The sequence below is a fragment of the Portunus trituberculatus genome, chromosome 15 (genome assembly GCF_017591435.1).
Source record: "Portunus trituberculatus isolate SZX2019 chromosome 15, ASM1759143v1, whole genome shotgun sequence".
Classification (NCBI taxonomy): Eukaryota; Metazoa; Arthropoda; class Malacostraca; order Decapoda; family Portunidae; genus Portunus; species Portunus trituberculatus.
Window position 1 is genome coordinate 6,443,629 of NC_059269.1, and position 18,186 is coordinate 6,461,814.

At 36.1% G+C, this 18,186-nt stretch overlaps 2 protein-coding genes across 4 annotated transcripts in view; one reads left to right on the forward strand and one right to left on the reverse strand.

Annotated features, from left to right (window-relative positions):
- The window catches only part of LOC123504047 (fatty acid-binding protein-like), a 7,015-nt gene extending 3,103 nt beyond the window's left edge, over positions 1–3,912 (forward strand). The window contains 4 exon segments of the mRNA XM_045254300.1: positions 1,563–1,658; positions 1,661–1,737; positions 1,861–1,965; positions 3,672–3,912. Of these exon segments, the coding sequence (XP_045110235.1) occupies positions 1,563–1,658; positions 1,661–1,737; positions 1,861–1,965; positions 3,672–3,722 (329 nt within the window). The 3' untranslated portion in view covers positions 3,723–3,912.
- Positions 3,913–3,926: 14 nt separating this feature from the next.
- LOC123504046 lies at positions 3,927–17,780 on the reverse strand. Of its 3 annotated transcripts, none has more exons than XM_045254296.1 (8): positions 17,727–17,780; positions 17,109–17,288; positions 15,834–15,933; positions 13,556–13,692; positions 11,593–11,808; positions 9,975–10,167; positions 9,576–9,728; positions 3,927–8,099 (listed from the first exon to the last, which is right to left on the reverse strand). In XM_045254296.1, exons 2-8 carry the CDS (start codon positions 17,224–17,226, stop codon positions 7,859–7,861), a joined length of 1,158 nt encoding a protein of 385 aa, XP_045110231.1. In that variant the 5' UTR covers positions 17,227–17,288; positions 17,727–17,780; the 3' UTR covers positions 3,927–7,858. The 3 variants fall into 3 exon arrangements, with proteins under 3 accessions (XP_045110231.1, XP_045110232.1, XP_045110233.1); XM_045254297.1 differs by lacking the exon at positions 17,727–17,780 and adding an exon at positions 17,655–17,726; XM_045254298.1 differs by lacking the exon at positions 17,727–17,780 and adding an exon at positions 17,583–17,707.
- Between the last annotated feature and the right edge of the window lie 406 nt (positions 17,781–18,186).

Below are 18,186 nucleotides of genomic sequence, written 5' to 3' on the forward strand. Positions count from 1 at the left end.
GGAGCCCCTGACCCTGCCCATGCCATCTCGTACTGACGTCAGCTGCGATGAGTGTGGCTGCGTCTACCCAAAAACCTGCTGTGCTCATGTGACTGATGTTTGAGTTGAGGACGTGATCTCTCGCCCTCAGCGCTTATCAACCGGCACATTATGATTATTTTTTACCATTAACATTATTACGCTTATTGTTGTCCACTGTTATCATCATTACAATTATCATTATCACTGATGGTATTCTTCTCACTTCGCGCAAACTTGATATGATTTCGTTCTATACATGGAAGTGATGATGATGAAAGCTTGAGTTGCTTTTACTAGTTGCAAGAACTCTAGTCATGCATGAATTGAATAGTTCACTACTGATTTTGTACATAAAGCCGGTCAATGAAATATTCCGTGATGTCATACAAATTACAATAAAGTCGGAAACTGGCAAGAAAATGTTATTACAATCACTGCACCTACTTTCACAAAATCACTATACAGTAAGTTCGATTTTTCAACGAGATATTCAAACCAAACAAAACAATCAAGTAAAACAAAGCGATACCTTGTCTATGAGTGTAGCGGGGAAATTTTTTTCACACCAGACGTAACAGTGCCACGAAGAGAACTAATGAAGAAACACCCGCCAGTCCGAAAGTACACCATGGCATCGTTTTTCTCAGACATAACGGTAATACGTGAGGAATTAATTGAAGCGGAAGAATAAAATTAAACTACAGAGGGAATCAAACTTTTGAATGCTTAAATGATTAGTAAAGCAAAACTATTACATCTCACATCACCGTTTGCTGAGTTGTTGTTTTATACACTTAGATGGGATGTAAAAATTTTCATGATTTAGCTGTATAGGGTGAGTTCAAGAATGTCTACATATGTCATTGTAATACATTCCACTCGTTATATGCTTTCATCTCACCGTACACACACACACACACACACACACACAGAGAGAGAGAGAGAGAGAGAGAGAGAGAGAGAGAGAGAGAGAGAGAGAGAGAGAGAGGTTGTATATGCTGAGGAGAGTAATGTGAGCATCGTTTGTTTACACACTACCATAACTAGCACACTTTGTTTATAGTTTCACAAGATCGTGGCCGCCGACGGAGCTGTGTGTGAAGGCTTCCTGAGCAGGCCGATGACGGTCCACTCAGCACACACACACACACACACACACACACACACGGAGGCTAATGCCCTACTCATGCTGCGGCTACAGTACCACTTCATAAACTAACTTTTACCTCAACTAATAATAACCTATCGTTAAGTATCCCATTCCCTGTAAAACTTCGTCGAGTATAAAATTCCAGCATTATTTTTATTGAATGATTTATCTAATTAACCCGTAGGGGTGAAAATGCGATATGTAAAATGAAGGGGAAAATATTTACTTAATAATCTGACCATTATCAGCGAAAAAATAGTGTAATAGACAAGCTTCTTAAAGACAAACTGCCACTACCCACAACTATATTAGATCCACAATAATTCAAGTCTTTGCCAAACCTAATATTTCTTAGTCCTTGAAATAACACAATCTTTCTTGTCCCGGGCAGGTGTTGGAATCATGCTGAGGAAGCTTGGCTCCAGCAGCAAGCCCACCGTGGAATTCTCTGTGGGTGAGGATGACACGTGGACCATGAAGACCATCTCACCCTCAAGACCACCGAAGTCAAATTCAAGCTGGGAGAAGAAATTACCGAAACCACACTTGACGGCCGGGAATGCAAGGTGAGTGATGGTGGTGGTAGCACTGGTGGCGGCGGTGGTGATGGTATGTTGGGTTAAAACTGTATATAGTACACGTATGTTTAGAAACATCGCGGCCAAGACTAATGCCCTGCTTCTCCACAGACGGTATTCACACTGGATGGCCATAAGCTGACCCAAATGCAAAATGCGCAAAAGGGCAAGAGCGCGAAGTACGTGAGGGAATTCAACGATAATGAGATGATCACGGTGAGTGACACTAGGGAGGCGGCTAACTATATTGTCATTAATCTTGTCGCGTCTCCTTCATGACTCCTTTTAGCAGGCTCTCTTGAAGTATCCTTGAGTTGACTCTAATGATTGATAACTTCTCAAATATTCTACATCTTTAATGAGGAAAACACTTATGAGAATCGCACGTGTCATCTGTGGTTTTTGATAATAGTTGTAATGAAAGAACAACGTTTAAGAATATAAGCCTTATACATTTGTAGCAATTAATCTAGCTAGTGTGGCTGATGCAGTGCTTTGAGTGGTGGATAAATAGGCCTAATGAAGACTATAAAAGATAAGTTACTTTCCTTTAATTTACAGTAGAATGTACTTAGTTAGGTATCGTTAATGTCAGAATCAATCATTTTCATCCCTGACTTCGGGGATACAAATTTTGCTTACTAGAGGCAATAGCTGGCAACTTAGTTAAAATGCATCTTAACTAAAAACAATACGATTGATATCATTAGTGTTAACTATTTTTCACCTTGTCTCATGCAGAAATAATAATTAGCTGTTTAGCACACATAAAAAGTGAATGTGCCGTCATCTGTGCAGAATACACACCGCAATTATACCAAAAGGCTCCAAGAAATAACGCAATACCTTTGCATTATACACTCTGTAACCCTGTTACATCACAGCAGAACATCCAATACACAGCTTCATATCGCTATTAGTTAGTCTCTTATCAATCCTATACTTACGGTTGGAGATACTCATTGCGCAACACAGAAGTATTCAAGAGCCTGATAATGTATTGTCAAGAAAGAAAAATCGAAGAAAAACTTGATTATTTTGGTGCATTCTTGAATTTGCCTCGTTATCTTTCCTGACTAGCAAACGCAATAACGAATATTCTCGCTGATTGACGCAGTTATCCACTCCTTTAACTGTTTGTCTGTCAGGGTATGTCACAAAGTTAAAAAGGGATTGGCATGAAATTTTGGAACAGACGTGTTTAGGGGATGGGAACAAAGGGCTGTTTTACGTCTAATGCATGCGGACGTAGATTATTATTAGTATTGTTCGAGTCAAATTTTTCATAAGTCTAAGTGGAATATTTGCCACTTTTCAAAAAGTATGACGCCAAAAGTTAGCATTCTATGAGTACGTTATAATTCTAGTCTGTTACCTCGGGACTTTATCTTGCATAGAACGTTTTATATAATTACCATCGAAGGTCACCAAGATGACTTGTTAGATTTTCTTCTGGTGATGATGAATCCCTATCAAAGCATCACTAGAATCATTAAAACATCCATGAAGCCCCAATAATTTCCCTTAAAGATGTTAAAAGTAACTGAGATAGGATGATAAAACATCTGAGGTTATAGTCCAAGATAATTCAAGATATGATTGTCCTGATTTAACACAGCCACATAAAACTACTACTTGTTACATCCCTTACTTACTTCCATTACTTGGAATTGTACATTTGTGGTCAAAAGTTAAGTACTTTGCCATAATTATTGTCACTGTGCTTTGTATTTTCCCTCAGTCTTAAATCCTTTGACCTTAGAGTCTGTCAGCAGTCAAGTTTTGTAAGGAAAATGTTAGCAGATCAGAGGAAAGCATTTAGAAAACATTAAACAAAAAAACTACAGAAGTAAGTATGGAATATTACTCTATACTGGACATTAACTCTGCCATACATGGACTAAACAATCATGAATTTGCAGATAGCGGAGTGTGACGGCGTGGTGTCGAAGCGTACCTACAAGCGGCAGTAAGCTCACCAACACCTGAGTCACAGCAAGCTTAATGAAACACCAGCTGGAGTCAGTAATAATAATCAAATGCCAACTTCTACTATTCCTTATATTACTACTCATCATCAAAATGCCATCCTCAAGGACAATACATTATCAACAGTTTGCTCTTTTTTGTAGTATGAAGGATAAAATATAATTCTAAAATGTATAACTGTTTTTTTAACTTTCTAGTATTCACTCAAATATGGATATGAGAGCAACACAATTCTTATGCAATTGTAATAATAACAAGAGGTTTATAAGATCTCATACTTATTGATTTGCTTACTCATTCTGTAAGTATTAAGGCTTCAAGGATGGCTGTGATCTAGACTTGAGTACAGCTTAAGGTATTGGCATGAAGACCTAACACTAGTACACCACAAGGAGATGAAAGAAAATGAATGATTATGAATATGAATCCATGGTATGTGAATAGAATAGCCACATGGATGCTAATGACTTACTCACACAAAAAATATTGTTACAATGTGTCTTCTTAAGACACAATAATGTGAAAGTCAATTTGGTGATGTGACATGGAACACATTTTGCTTATTCTCATAGTTTTACCCTCAGCTATCTGTGGCAGAATAATTTAACTACTTCAACATCCCACAGTAGTGCATTAATACAGTATCACCTCCCCATCCAGCTCTAACACAGATACTTCTCACTCTAGCAAGCTACTTTGCAATATATCTGTTCTGTATAATTTAATATGGATGCATCATTCACTCAAGTGAGTGAATTCAAATGGTGTTTAATTGTGGAGGGCACAGCACCATAAGGCTCTCTAAAAAAAAAAAAGACATAAGGGATGAGGTGCAAGCCACTCATTTAAGTACATTTAACCTAGCTGAAAATGCTCTCTAAACCACTAATAAGAATACATATATGTTGTTACCTCAAAACAAGAGGGATAGCCAAGTTATTAATGCTCATTCACACCTATTCTGTAGCCTGTTTGGCCCCAACTCCTCATTTTACAGAGATCTGTTGCACAGCATGGACAGTTTGGTTTTGAAAAAGACCCCTTCATAAAAGTAATCTCTCTTACCATCACACCTGATTGTTCCACATCTGTGTGAGATCACTGATGTTGGGGCCTCCCTCGGAGATCCATGCCATTCCTTACACACTCACAAATGCACTCTATTCATGAAAAAAATAATCAATAATCATAATCATAATAATAATAATAATAATAATAATAATAAATGAATGGTGATAACAGTAAACCAAAATATCATTTTACATTTTTTCTGGTGTTCTGTGACTGAAAATAACAAGAAATTGACTCAATTTATTCAAAATATTCATACATGAAAAATGAATGTGAAACACAATGAACTCCAAATGTGACACTAACACTACTGCGGCTAAAAATATATTATTTTTTTGGAAAATATAATTTACTACACAAAGTAAACCTTAAGATATTGCAAGGATTGACCACACTTCACATTAAACTTAATTAAATGCTAATGACAAGATAATTAACTTAAAACTTAATGGTTGTTTATCATTACCCAATGATGTAGTCATTCCTTAGATATTTCCATTTACCAAAATAAAAGTTTTTCTTTGGTTTCCTTCTAGATATCAAAGAGCTTGTCCATTATTACTTAACAGATAGTTAGAAACTTATGAGATATGAATGACTAGACTTATGAATGACATGGAGTTTTGTCTGGGAGACAACTGTAACCTTTTCATGAGATTAAGTTTAAAGTTTGAACTACAACTTGACCACCTCAAATCATTTATATTTCATAAACACAAACAAGGAACTTTAAATAACAAGATCACATCACAATAATTCACAAAATCCATGAAAAAAATAAGTAAGCTTTGTACTAAGATTAATTCTCTGTTTTAGATACTATATTCAAATATCATTAATGTAACAAAACATACACACTTCTAGCAATCATCATAAATAATCATCCTAGGATACATTATCAAATGAGAAAACAAATTACAAAGATTCTCAAAACAAATAAACATAAAGCAAATTACCATTTCTAAATGTTCTTCATTAGATTACCTAAAATTTCACATGAAAAATACCCATGAATCATTATGTTTGTACAGAAACTACTGTTGAATGTACTAACACTGGCCATGTCATTTGCTGTCTGTTAAATATTTCAAATAGACACTGAAGATGAAATGGCTCAGTTATAAGTAGCTAAACACCATATGGACTCATAAAGATCAAACAAAAAGATAAAGCAAAACAGCAGCAATTTTTTAAGGTTTTGTTAATCATTAAAAAGGGAAACTGAAAATTTCCCTTTGTGTCTCACAACACAAGGGGGCAGTCACAGCTGCCCTCAAAAGACAACTCTCTTTCTTCATACAAAACTACATGCATCTAACTACACATACATTCTTCATGCAGAAAAAAAAATAAATAGATAGATAAATAAATAATAAATAAATAAATAAATAAATAAATAAATAAAATAAAAATATAAAAAGATGGCTCCTTCAGTATCCTTGGAGTCCCCTTCTAAGTACTATCTATTTAACTTGTTTGGGAACCGGCATCCCAGTGGGCTTTTTTTTATCACAGGTTTTTGTTGCCCTTGGCCAGTATTCTTTCTTGCATAAAAAAAAAAAAAAAAAATTTTCTCCATGTATAGAAAGTGAGCCTGAGTTGGTCACTCACCTGATAATTATTTTCCATGCCTACATATGAACTACACTATCTACTGGGAACAACATCTAAAATGCTGTATCTTTGAAAAGATTACACTTCAGATTAATATAAAGTGCCATGATAAGGATATATTAGAGAAAAAATAAGATGTAAGAGAATATAAATATTTTAACCTTAATAAATATGAGAAATGGAGATAAAACATAAAGAATAATGCCTGCAAAACAAACATCTTTGAGTTGAAAATTAAGTAATATCATCAAGAAGTTAGAGTATTAGAGACATCTCAGAAGAATGGTAAAGCACAATAGTAAATATAAATGGAATGGAAGAGCATATGTATGAAATAAACAGTAAAGTGAGTAAGAAGCAACTCTGTGATGGAGTGGACATAAATCATAATACCCACAAAGAACACAAACATTGCCATGTAAAAAGAATAGCAAGGTGCATCAGGAGAGGAAGTCCCAATCTTGGTGTGAAAAGATAACATTATGTAAAGAAAAGGTGTAAGGAAAAAGTGGGGAAGTTAAAATTATTACTGACATAAATAAAAAAAATCCTGTGAAAATATGGGAAACCTGCTGTGGAAGTGTGGCCAGCTGTGTTATGCCTGAGGTGTAACAGCATAAGGTTGCCATATATTAACTATCAAAATTCCAAACATCTTCACTAACACCTGACATAATATTGGAAAACATGTAAATTGATTAAAATACTCAATCTATATACCTTTGTTGCAGTAACAAGACCACAAACAGGCAAACAATAATCTAAACTGACACTTTTATCAACGCAAGTTAAAGATAAAAGATTGGCGTGCAAAATGAGACGGCAAGTCATCAGACAAAGGGAATTTTTAAAATCTCCTGGACACAGATTTCAACACATATGGTATTTGCATTGGATTTCTTTTCCTGAGATTCTCAGTACACTACACGAAAAACATACAGAATGTGAAAAAAAACCCAGCAAGTGACTGAAAAAAAGATAAATATATACAAAAGACTAAAACAGGCACTTCTTAAACATAACTGCTACCATGGACGGAATTCTTGGACGGAATGACTAGTTGAACAATGTGAAGGAGTATATTCCCAATAGAAACCATTCACCTTCAATGACTAATGGAATGAGGAACATAATGTGGTTAATAATATCAACCTGTCTATTGTAATCCATCAATGATCATGTCATAATGTTATACATTTCTTCATTGCTCCAATCTCATAAATTTCAGCTTATTTATGAAGTCCATCATTCTGATAAAAGAAACCTCAAATTTCTACCAAAGCATAAAAAATAGCCTCAATGTGTTTCATGACTTCCATCACACCTATATCATATTATAACTCCTATTCTACTCAGACATTTGATTTCTCCTGCAGTGTTAAAAAATCAAAATAAAAAATGTAGACATAAATTAATGTATATGACTAAAACAAGACTAGATCTCCTCTACTGAGTACCTGCTTGTATAATGAACCTCCACTAACCTTATTGACTGTAACACATTAGTCAAGGGCCGTATGCACACTAACATGGTATCACTAAGGTGCAATGATGCAGCATGCACAGTGACCAAGAGGGGCTTCAGTACCCCTGTTATGAAGGGCTGGACAAGGTATTCAATGATTAATCTCAAGGAGTCCACAAAAACTGGTCGAACCAAACCTTGAAGAACAAATCTGGAAAGATTATGAAGAAAAATTTTCATCAAACAAGCAATATAAACTCTCTTTTGGTAATCATTTTTCCTTTCATACTGATGCATAAATTTACTTAAACACAAGTCAGTGCTGTATTTCAATCACACTTTTTTGCATTTTTGCAAAGAGATTTTATTGTCTTGGGTTTATGATATGGAAAAGGATGATAGTGTCCTGAAATGTGTCATGTCTTCCTGGCTGAAAAAAAATGCTTATTTTGAAAGATAAAAAAGTCATGTAAATGTGAAACTCCGTACCATCCAACTGCTATTTCATTGCTTGCCTGTCTCTCCATTTCTCTCACTTCTGTTCCAAAGACTCCAAACAATTAGCTGGGCATGACATCACTCTGCAGACTCCCATTTGATATTTCTTCAAGCCTCTCCAGAAGATTGCCTATTTCATTCCAAGACTATTTTGCCACAGCAGGGGAAGCTCCCATTGTTTAAAAATGAGCACTGCTCTCTCTCTCCTCAACCTGGCTACTTTTTTTGTACTTATTCCTAGTGATGTGTTGATCTCTGTTTTACCTTGGGTCTGCTCCTCTGAGTTAAAAGTGTCTGTGTGTTCTTATAGTGGTAAGTCGAAGTGACTAGTGGTGTATGTTGCTCAGGAGTAACCAGAGTTCCTTTGGTGTTATTGAACATCTTGTGTTGTGTGATCAAGAAGCATCTCAGTAAATCTCCTTACATTTGTCTGTGTTTATCTTTGTCATTAGCCCACAGGCCTTACCCTATATCAGTTTGGTATTCCTTGTCTCAGCATGGAATAAAAAGTAAGGTTTACACTTGTCTCCTCACACCTCACCTTTTCATTTCTCTCCCTAGCAGAAAGTGAATTCCACTCATCTGCTGCTACTGCAGCCTCAAAGACTTCTACTCATTTTCATTCCTTAATGATTTTATTGCTGCATTCCTTCTACTTTGGGTTAGAGAGTGCTGGCCATTTCTGTACTTCACAAATAACTTTTTCGTAGTCAACTACCTACGACATTTACTCTGGTATGATGTCTATTCCTAAGTAATGGTTTATGAACTATTGAATTTTTGAGTTTTTATACTAAGTAGAGGCGACAAGTGATTTATTTATCTAACGTTTTTTCACCCAATAGAACACAACACTTTATCAATGAGTCACTAAATCAAGTCAGATTGCATAGCTAAGAAGACCTGGGTTGATTCTATTTGTTGATGTAGCCCAAAAGTTGCATGTGTATGATATTAGCTATATTACAACACATGTATTTAATTTCTAAATTAGTGTCAGCCACAAAAGTTGTTTCTGTTAATAAAGTATAAAAATATACCACATTAATAAGCCTCTGAGGCACATCTGAATACTTACACTGAAACTAAAATCTTTAAATTTCAATGAATAATTCATAGGACTTCCTAAACATTATCACATATAAAATAATGATTCTAGGCATCTTAAAAATGATGTCAAGAACAGTACCTTAAAAGGTGGTGAAGAAATAAGATAACACAAGTCAAAGGCAGGGTGATGACGGCAAAACTTTCTCCCAAGGCCCTGTTCACTGCCTCCACTGGCCTCTTCCCAGCAGACTCCAGAAGAGCTTCCCCAGATGTCAGTATCAGTGGTGGAGGACTGAAGGTTACAGTTATATTACAACTCTGACTACTTCACTACAAAGCAATTAAAGGATAGCAATTTGTTTGTTTTTCTGATTAACAAACTGAGACTATCTATTTGAAATATCTAAAAAATTTTACTAAGATCTATGTCACCATAACATGAACAGATTAACTGAGAGTAAGAACATGTCTTTATCAAGTTTAGAAAGTTTAGAAGCAGTAAACAAGCTATTGGGCACATGATGAAAACTTATCTTACCATTCTTTGGCTACAGATACATTGTTTCCCATTAAGAAGGAGTCATGACCCTGTCGTGCCATTTCAAGTCCATGTGCATTTTCAGATAATTTGGGTAATGGTGCTTTGAGAGAGATCTGTGGAATGCTGGTCTGGGTGCCTTGTGGAGGGTCACTGAACAAAGTGGGTGACTCTGAAGATAAAACTTTATCTTCTGAAATGTAACAATACAGATATCACAGTAAATGTTAGATGCTGAAAATGGTATATAACAAAAGCTAGCATGTTTAATGCTTAATTATTATATTGCCGAATAATGATGTATATATTGTGACTCTGGTATCATTCAATAAATTGTGAATATTCTACAATTATTCAACACAAATAAAAAAGCCTGCTTGCACCATAACATGGGCAGCCAAGCAACTAAAGTCTCCATGAACAGAAGGGACCATCCATCTAAACCTTTAAGAACCATAATTGCACTAAGAATTGCCTATTAACACAACTAGCCTAGGACATCAAAGAAAATACCTATGACTAGTTTGTATTGTCTATAAAATCACATACATCTAACAATTTAACTGTTCCAGGTGTATTTGGTTCTCATAATATGACAAAAAATTCTCTGACAAGTAATCTTTAAATACTTAAAATTCAATCATCATAAAGTAAACAATAATATCACAGAAAACATCTCCATACACTTGAACTTAACATCCATCAACAATGTGAAGTGACTGAAAAGATTCATGAACTTCAGAGTTGACCAAATGCCAACTTTAATCCAATCTATCTGCAATCACTCCAATTCACCTGTTCCACATGCACAAATTTACAAAAAAAGAAAATGATGGACAATCATAATCACTGCATTTGTTAGTAGAAATATGAGGTCAAATATCCAGACATTTAGGATAGGGTAATTCTACAAGAAATAAACTACAGAATCATTTTATCATAAAAACACTTCTTGAGAGGCTTTGCCAGCATTATAAAAAAAAAAAAATAAATGTGAAAAAATAAATTCTATCTGAAAATATAAAGCTACAGGCTTGAATTCAGAACTGACTAACTATCACAAACCTACTGGCAAAAATGTATGAAATGCCCAGTTGCAATGGGGGTTTTGGTAATGTTCTTACGCCATGCTAATAGTTAAGTTATTCGGTTATCAAAAAGACATGCCAGTAATTGTCAGAGGAAAGCAACAATATATAACAAGAATACTACACTGCAAGATAAAGCACCATTTACATACATTTCAATGTCCAAATACAATATGAATGTATAAAGCAACAAATAAAGCTTTGTTGGAATTAGAACAATATTATTTATTGAACTATTTAATGACGCAGCACTAAACTCTATTTAGAGTAAGAGGCTCCATGCAACTCTGCTAAGGTATTTCAGTTACCTAAAAGTCTCCTCAGTCTGAGTATAAGTGATCAACCATCCCAGCACTGTGGACCAAAGCAAAATGTCCATCACGAACACATCCTTAGAATTAATTGCTCTGACACCACACAAGCAAACAGTAACACCTTCTGAGTATATATTACATTAACATATTACTTTGGTGATATGAAGAAAAATACAAAAACCAGTTTCCTAAATATAGTCCAATAGTTTCACTTACCTACAAATCCATGATTGTCAATGCCTTCCAATGAACATTTTGAAGCATTTTTCCCTGCTTTTTTTAATTTGTTTACCATTTCATTTTTCTCTGTTTCAGAATTTACCATTTGCTGATTGTTCCCCTTAACTCGGTTCTTGGGTTTCACAGTTGAATAGAGAGGGTCTTCCGAGTCACTGTCTGGATTTGGAGGACCTCCACCTCCAATTCTCTGTCCTGTCAAATAAAATTAATGATAAAAAAAAGAAAGTAACCATGATAATTTCTTATCTCTTTTAGAGGCAAAGCTTCACCACTTTACAGTTGGCATGCCTCCATAGCCTTTTAGTCTTGACTGCTCAGCCTCCATGTTACCCAAGGGAGGGACAGTGTAGTCTTAATGTTGCATAATGTTGAAGTTGTAGGACAAATGAGTGGAAAGGTGGTAAGGAAACCCAGGCTGGGTTAGAATACTTTATTCTCTAATGTTTCAACCTTGCGACCTTCTTCAGAGAGAATTCTCTCTGAAGAAGGTCTCTAGGTCGAAACGTTAGAGAATAAAGTATTCTAACCCAGCCTGGGTTTCCTTACCACCTTTTCTGCTGCATAATGTCTATGTGTGACTCCAATGCTCTGTTTACTAAATTAAAAGATAAAATTAAGGGGCATAAAATATAACTGTACATAGCCTTGATGCTCATCTGTTTCCATTGCCGTAGAACCTAAAGTGGGTGATATGCCTTACCCATGGAGAAAAATATCACAGTAATATTTGGCTTTCCAAAGTTTGCCTTCCCGGGTTTACTGATCACTACATAAGAGGAATGATCAGCTGGGTGAGCTGTATTAATACTGATTCATACCAGGGACAATGGATTCATAGACAGGGTACTTGCTCCAGCATCACTGGAGACATGAGAGAGAGAGAGAGAGAGAGAGAGAGAGAGAGAGAGAGAGAGAGAGAGAGAGAGAGAGAGAGAGAGAGAGAGAGAGAGAGAGAGAGAGAGAGAGAGAGAGAGAGAGAGAGAGAGAGAGAGAGAGAGAGAGAGAGAGAGAGAGAGAGGGGTTGGGGGTAGCATCAATTTGTAGCTGGAAATGCTAGCCGCTAGAGTTATCAGATAAATTTTGGTGCCTGACAGGTGGAAAAACTAGATGCAAAACAAGACCAACACTTTGGTCTTTTCCAGCTGCTAGCAGCTTTGTTTACATTGTGACATCATGGAAGGTTTGAACATGTGGTGTTCAGAGTCAGAGAAGATGATGGAGCTATTAAGGGACAAACAGCCTGTCTGGGACCCAAAAAAATAAGTTGTTCAGCAAAAAAAAAAAAAAAAAAAAAAAAAAAAAACCTATGTAGAAGTACATCCGATGAGATCGCTGCCACTGTTTGACAACTGCTTCCCTCTCTGCAGGGTTTTGTTGGAGGTGAGGACTGAAAATTTGTGATGATTTAATTTGGTCGCAATTGTGCAGAGTCTTTTGTTGCGATGAACACTATTCTAATAAATGTAAGCCAACCAGCCAGTACTTCCCAGCCACTATGTGTGAACATGTTCCAACAAACAGAGCTCTATCAATACTTCTAGCAACTCACACATCCACTGACAAGTGTGAACCCACCTTAACAGTTGATATTTGGTGATACTTCTAACATAATATTAATCTCTTCAATATAGAGAAGCATTTTTACCTTGATTTTTTAGTATAAAAGACTATCTTATTTACATTATGAAGAGTCTATGGAGGTCAGAAGAATAATGGCCAGAGTCTTTACTATTCTAATCCCAACATATAATTCTGAAGTTGTATAAAATCACCAAATAGTAACCAGAATGAATAAGAAAATGCATCCTGGTGCTGAAGCGATTAAAGTGAAACAGTTCATCAAATGCATACCTTAAAACTCACAAATGACCTCATAACCAGATACAAATAACACAATAATTGGCACTTTAGGATCGAAGAAATACACCTGTGGTCATACCATGCCTGGCAGGCTGATCTCCAGCAAAGGTGACATGTTTCTGAACCCCTGATGTAGGATCATAGGTTCTACCCTTCCTCTGCTTCCCTGGTTTAGGCAATTGTTCTGAGACATGGAGAGGACTCTTGACTTCTGTCCTGAAATTACAACAACTATTAAACCCTTGCATGTTGTACAGTAACCATAGAAAAAGCCAGCATGCATGACAATTTTCATAAAGATCCTAACATATACAAATCTAAAGTAAAACATTTTACTCTATTCTTGGCACTCATTTTGGCATTTTGTCATGATGTCATTGGTTCTAATGAGCTTCTGGAGATGTTTGGGCATGTTTTCACTTGATTTCTTAAATAATCCACATGCTTTTTTTTTTTTTTTTTTTTTTTACGGTAAGGCCTATAGCGCCTGTAGGCACGCTTGAAGAGTGTAAGGAAGCACTGTTCACCTTCCGCCCATTAGTGGCGCAGGCAATTTTATTTATAGTGGTACCCATATTAGGGCCCATATCACCACCCAAGCTCATCTTGGGTGTTACCTCCTAGAACTTGGATATCATGGTGATATGTAGGTAACTTTAAACCACTCGACAAATGACAAAGTGTTTTAAGGCTGTACGTGGTGGGATTCGAACCTACGCGTGGACGTCTGCCCGATCCCACGCTCACCACCTTATCCACTCTGCCACCACCTCCCTATTGCTGGAGGCAGCTCATGGAGTTGATGTTGCAGAGCTTTTCATGGCATGCCAGGCCTTTTTGATGTAATTGAGGTTGAGGTAAAATATTACTTGGCAACTACAAAACCTCAATCCTTTTGTAAACACACCACTTCTTGACTCCTCTAACCCTATGGGAAGTGACACTGTCTTACATAAATATAATACTGCTGTGCATGTGGAAGAAATGTAAAGATAGTTTTTCAAAACAAAGAGATATACTGCTCTCCATTCAAAACATTCTTGAGAAGAAAATACATACAGAGCATATCATCTAGTTAAACAGCTGAGGTACCCCAAACTATCAGATACTCACAAAAATAAAGAAATATTGTCTGACAGTTCTTGGAAGTGCTGAAATGTTAACTCATCAGATCACATCACCTGCCAATCTACTGTCATTCAGGAAACACACTTCTTGGCAAAGCAAGACATTCTTTTTTCATAAGGTCTGTTGGAAGTATTTTGTTGGAAAACACAGTGGGCTGAGAGGTGCAGGTCTTTCTGGAGTAATACTGTATTCAGTAAACAGAGACATCATTCAGTAGGACTGTCAAGCTTTCCTTTAGTTTTGTAGCTGTGAGACATGAGTTCTTGGGCTTCTTACTGCAAAAGATTTTCTGTTGATTTTGTGGTCTTGGAAGACTGACAAGGACAAAGTTTTGTTGGAGGAAAGGAGACCATGAGCTGTCACCAGCTGAGACATAAGATTGGATCTGACACGGCTAGTATGTTAGCATATTTCTTAAATCGGCACATCTTCTTTTCAGGATAAAAAAACAGACCTTTTCCTCTAGTGTCATTTGGCTATGAGACATGACTAGTCCAAAATCCTAGGCACTCTAGTGGAAGCAGCATAAAAAGTGTACTATCCTGCTTGACATCTGAGGGTGTAGGAAGGCAGATACTTGTTCAGCAGGCCCACAGATCTTTAAATATCAGATCTCACTAAAAATGATTATGTCACTGGTAGAGCAAGAAAAAAAATTGTCAGACCATATGACCATGTATTTTCAATGGGAACATCTGGCTTTTTTTTCTTGGTGACTGTAGATGATAGAAAGGAAAATCTTTGCAGGGTTGAATATGTTACACAGATATTAATCTGAAACTTATGAAAATGACCATAGATTCTTGATAAATTGTGAAAATATTATATAGTGTATGTATTTGTTCACAGGACAGAGATGAATGCAAAGCTTTTTTTTTTTTTTTGTCCAGTTTCCTTATTCTATTAGAGCTAGGACAGTAGCTCCTGAAAGAAGACTTTTGGTTTTGGTATATGGGAACCATTACTTTGAGCAGAAGCCCTTCCTAATTTAGGACTGTGCTAAGGATTTGAATCCATGCGCTTAAGGATCCCGCGGCCTCCGAAGCCCACGCAGTCCCACATCTGCTATCTCACATAAAAGAGACTGTAGCATCTTCAGGAGATAAGGAGACACAGCTAACAGGGAGCAAAACTGATTTGCAGATCAACTAGTATGAAATTTTTTATTGTTACTTAACATATTTATGAAACCAATGGTGATAAACTACAAGGAATACACACAAACTTACTTGAAGTCATATGGAGGGTTATCCTTTGTTGCCTGTATGTCCAATGGAGAGTCGATGTGTGGCACAAATCTGTCTTTCGCTTGAATTGTTGCTGGTACATCTGAAAAAAATATTTCTTTCAAAGTCTGAATTCATTCACTACACAACACACCATTTACCAAGTTGAGCGAAATAACAGTTTTCCTAAATACACAGTCCAATATCATTATTGGTATATCTATGAATTATTATTAAGATTGGTGAGATAGTGTAACAGTCAGTGCATTTGGCTCACAACCAAGAGTTCCTTAACTGAGGGTGACAATTTGGCTTTGGAGATCCAGTTTAGTGAGCAAAGAAGAGGCACATGACATCAGCTAAGTTGCTACTTGCTACGTAACGGTCAAACAAGTATGAATGGCCTGGTATCTTGTCCTTCAGTGTGTGTATGTGAGGTTCTATAGGAGGAAAGGCTAACAACATTGAGTTACCTCCTGTGGACATGTGTGATATTTGAACATGAAAACATGAAAAAATACGTGATGTTGCAAGAGGCCATCAGCCCTTTATATGTCAGTCTCTGTATGACTTATCAGAGAAGCAATATATATTTAACAACATACCACAAAAAGATTAAACAAGAAGAAAAATATCAGATTTAAAATGAGAAGTAGCAAGACCAAAGGAAAGTAAAAAAAAGAAAAATTAATAAATCAGAATGAATGAAAGTAGTAAGAGCAGCACTTCAGGAATCACTTTTTCACTTTTGACACATTACATTTCACTATGTATATAAATCATAATAAGGATCAAAGAGATACATGTCTATTTGTCAATTTTGTAAAATTATTAAGGAAAACAAAAACCATAAGGAGTGAAAAGACTACCTGAATAAATCTAATAAGATACATGCAGTGAATTTAAGATGGAGAAACTAAATTTGATGTGTGCGATGAAAATCAAGAAAAAAAACGGCCAAAGGACTACTGTACATAATATCACCGCTGATAGGCAGCATAATATCAACAATAGATTAAAAAAGAAAATAATATTGTAACATTATCAGAAAATAATAATAATAACTGAGTATGTGAAAAAAATCCTAAACAGTGAGTATATTACCACAACATGGCAACTCTGGTTTCCCTTCAAAATGCATACTAACAAGGACCGATTGTAAACATTAACCACTTCTAACACTACTACTGATGTGTAATAATAATAATAATATAATAATAATAATAATAATAATAATAATAATAATAATACACAGTAAATATAATCCCAACAGCTTACTTTTTGGGGGTGAGGCAGAAGAACTGTGTTTCTGTTTTGCAGCAGGCGGTGGAGCAATTTCTGACATACTGTCCCAGTCTGAGCCTGAATCATCCTCCTTACTTCCTCTTCTGTTCATTCTTGTCCCTGACTAGATTATCTTGACTAGACCAACAGTAATTACAACCAATTTGCTGAAACCTGAAAATAAAGAAATGTGTAAATTATTGACCCTAAGAGTTGTAAATACAGAATATACCTGAAAATATTCCCACTCACTATGCCAAGTATACTTATTGATCACTGGAAGTTTTGTTTTGGCATTAACCTTCTTACTGCAATCTCTAGAAATACTTTTGTAACAGGAAAACACTACCTTTTGTTCTCTCCTTTGCATGTGTTCATACGGATAATTCTCCCAATCCTCTGAATCTAAACAAAGGTTAGCCAGACACTAAACACTAGACAAGCCATCACATTTCACTCGTTCCCCACCTTATCACTGCATGCCAGGGGTCAATTTCAACTCATCTACAACACACACACAAACAACATCATATATCTAACCATAAACTTAAACCATGGTGTTGTGGCTATAGCTGTTTCTGATTGTTTCTCTCTCTACCTGTCACTGCTCACCTGTCACAGTCACCCACGCTCCGATGCTCGCTGATGTTTACACTTTGAAACGATCCACACCAACAGACTCCAATAATATCATCAGTAAGTCTACGAGCAACAATGTAAGTTTATTCTGCTTCAGTGATTTTTATATATGTGATTTTTTTTAATATGGAACTCAATTTGCTGTTATGATTAGTACTGGTTGCTCATGTTCTCTCTCTCTCTCTCTCTCTCTCTCTCTCTCTCTCAGACGGTGCCTCCACCCTCCCAGTGTCTCTTCCCTTAATATTTCACTCATTTTTTTCTTCAGTTTTTAGGATATTTCCAAATATTTCTCCACAATGAAATGAGTAAAGTGTAGTAGAAGGAGGAAGGAATGAGGGAGGGAAGTGTTAGCGGGTGTAGTAGTATAATAGTAGGCAGTAGTACGAACACTAGTAGCAGTTGTTGTTGCAGTACTATTAGTATAATCAAA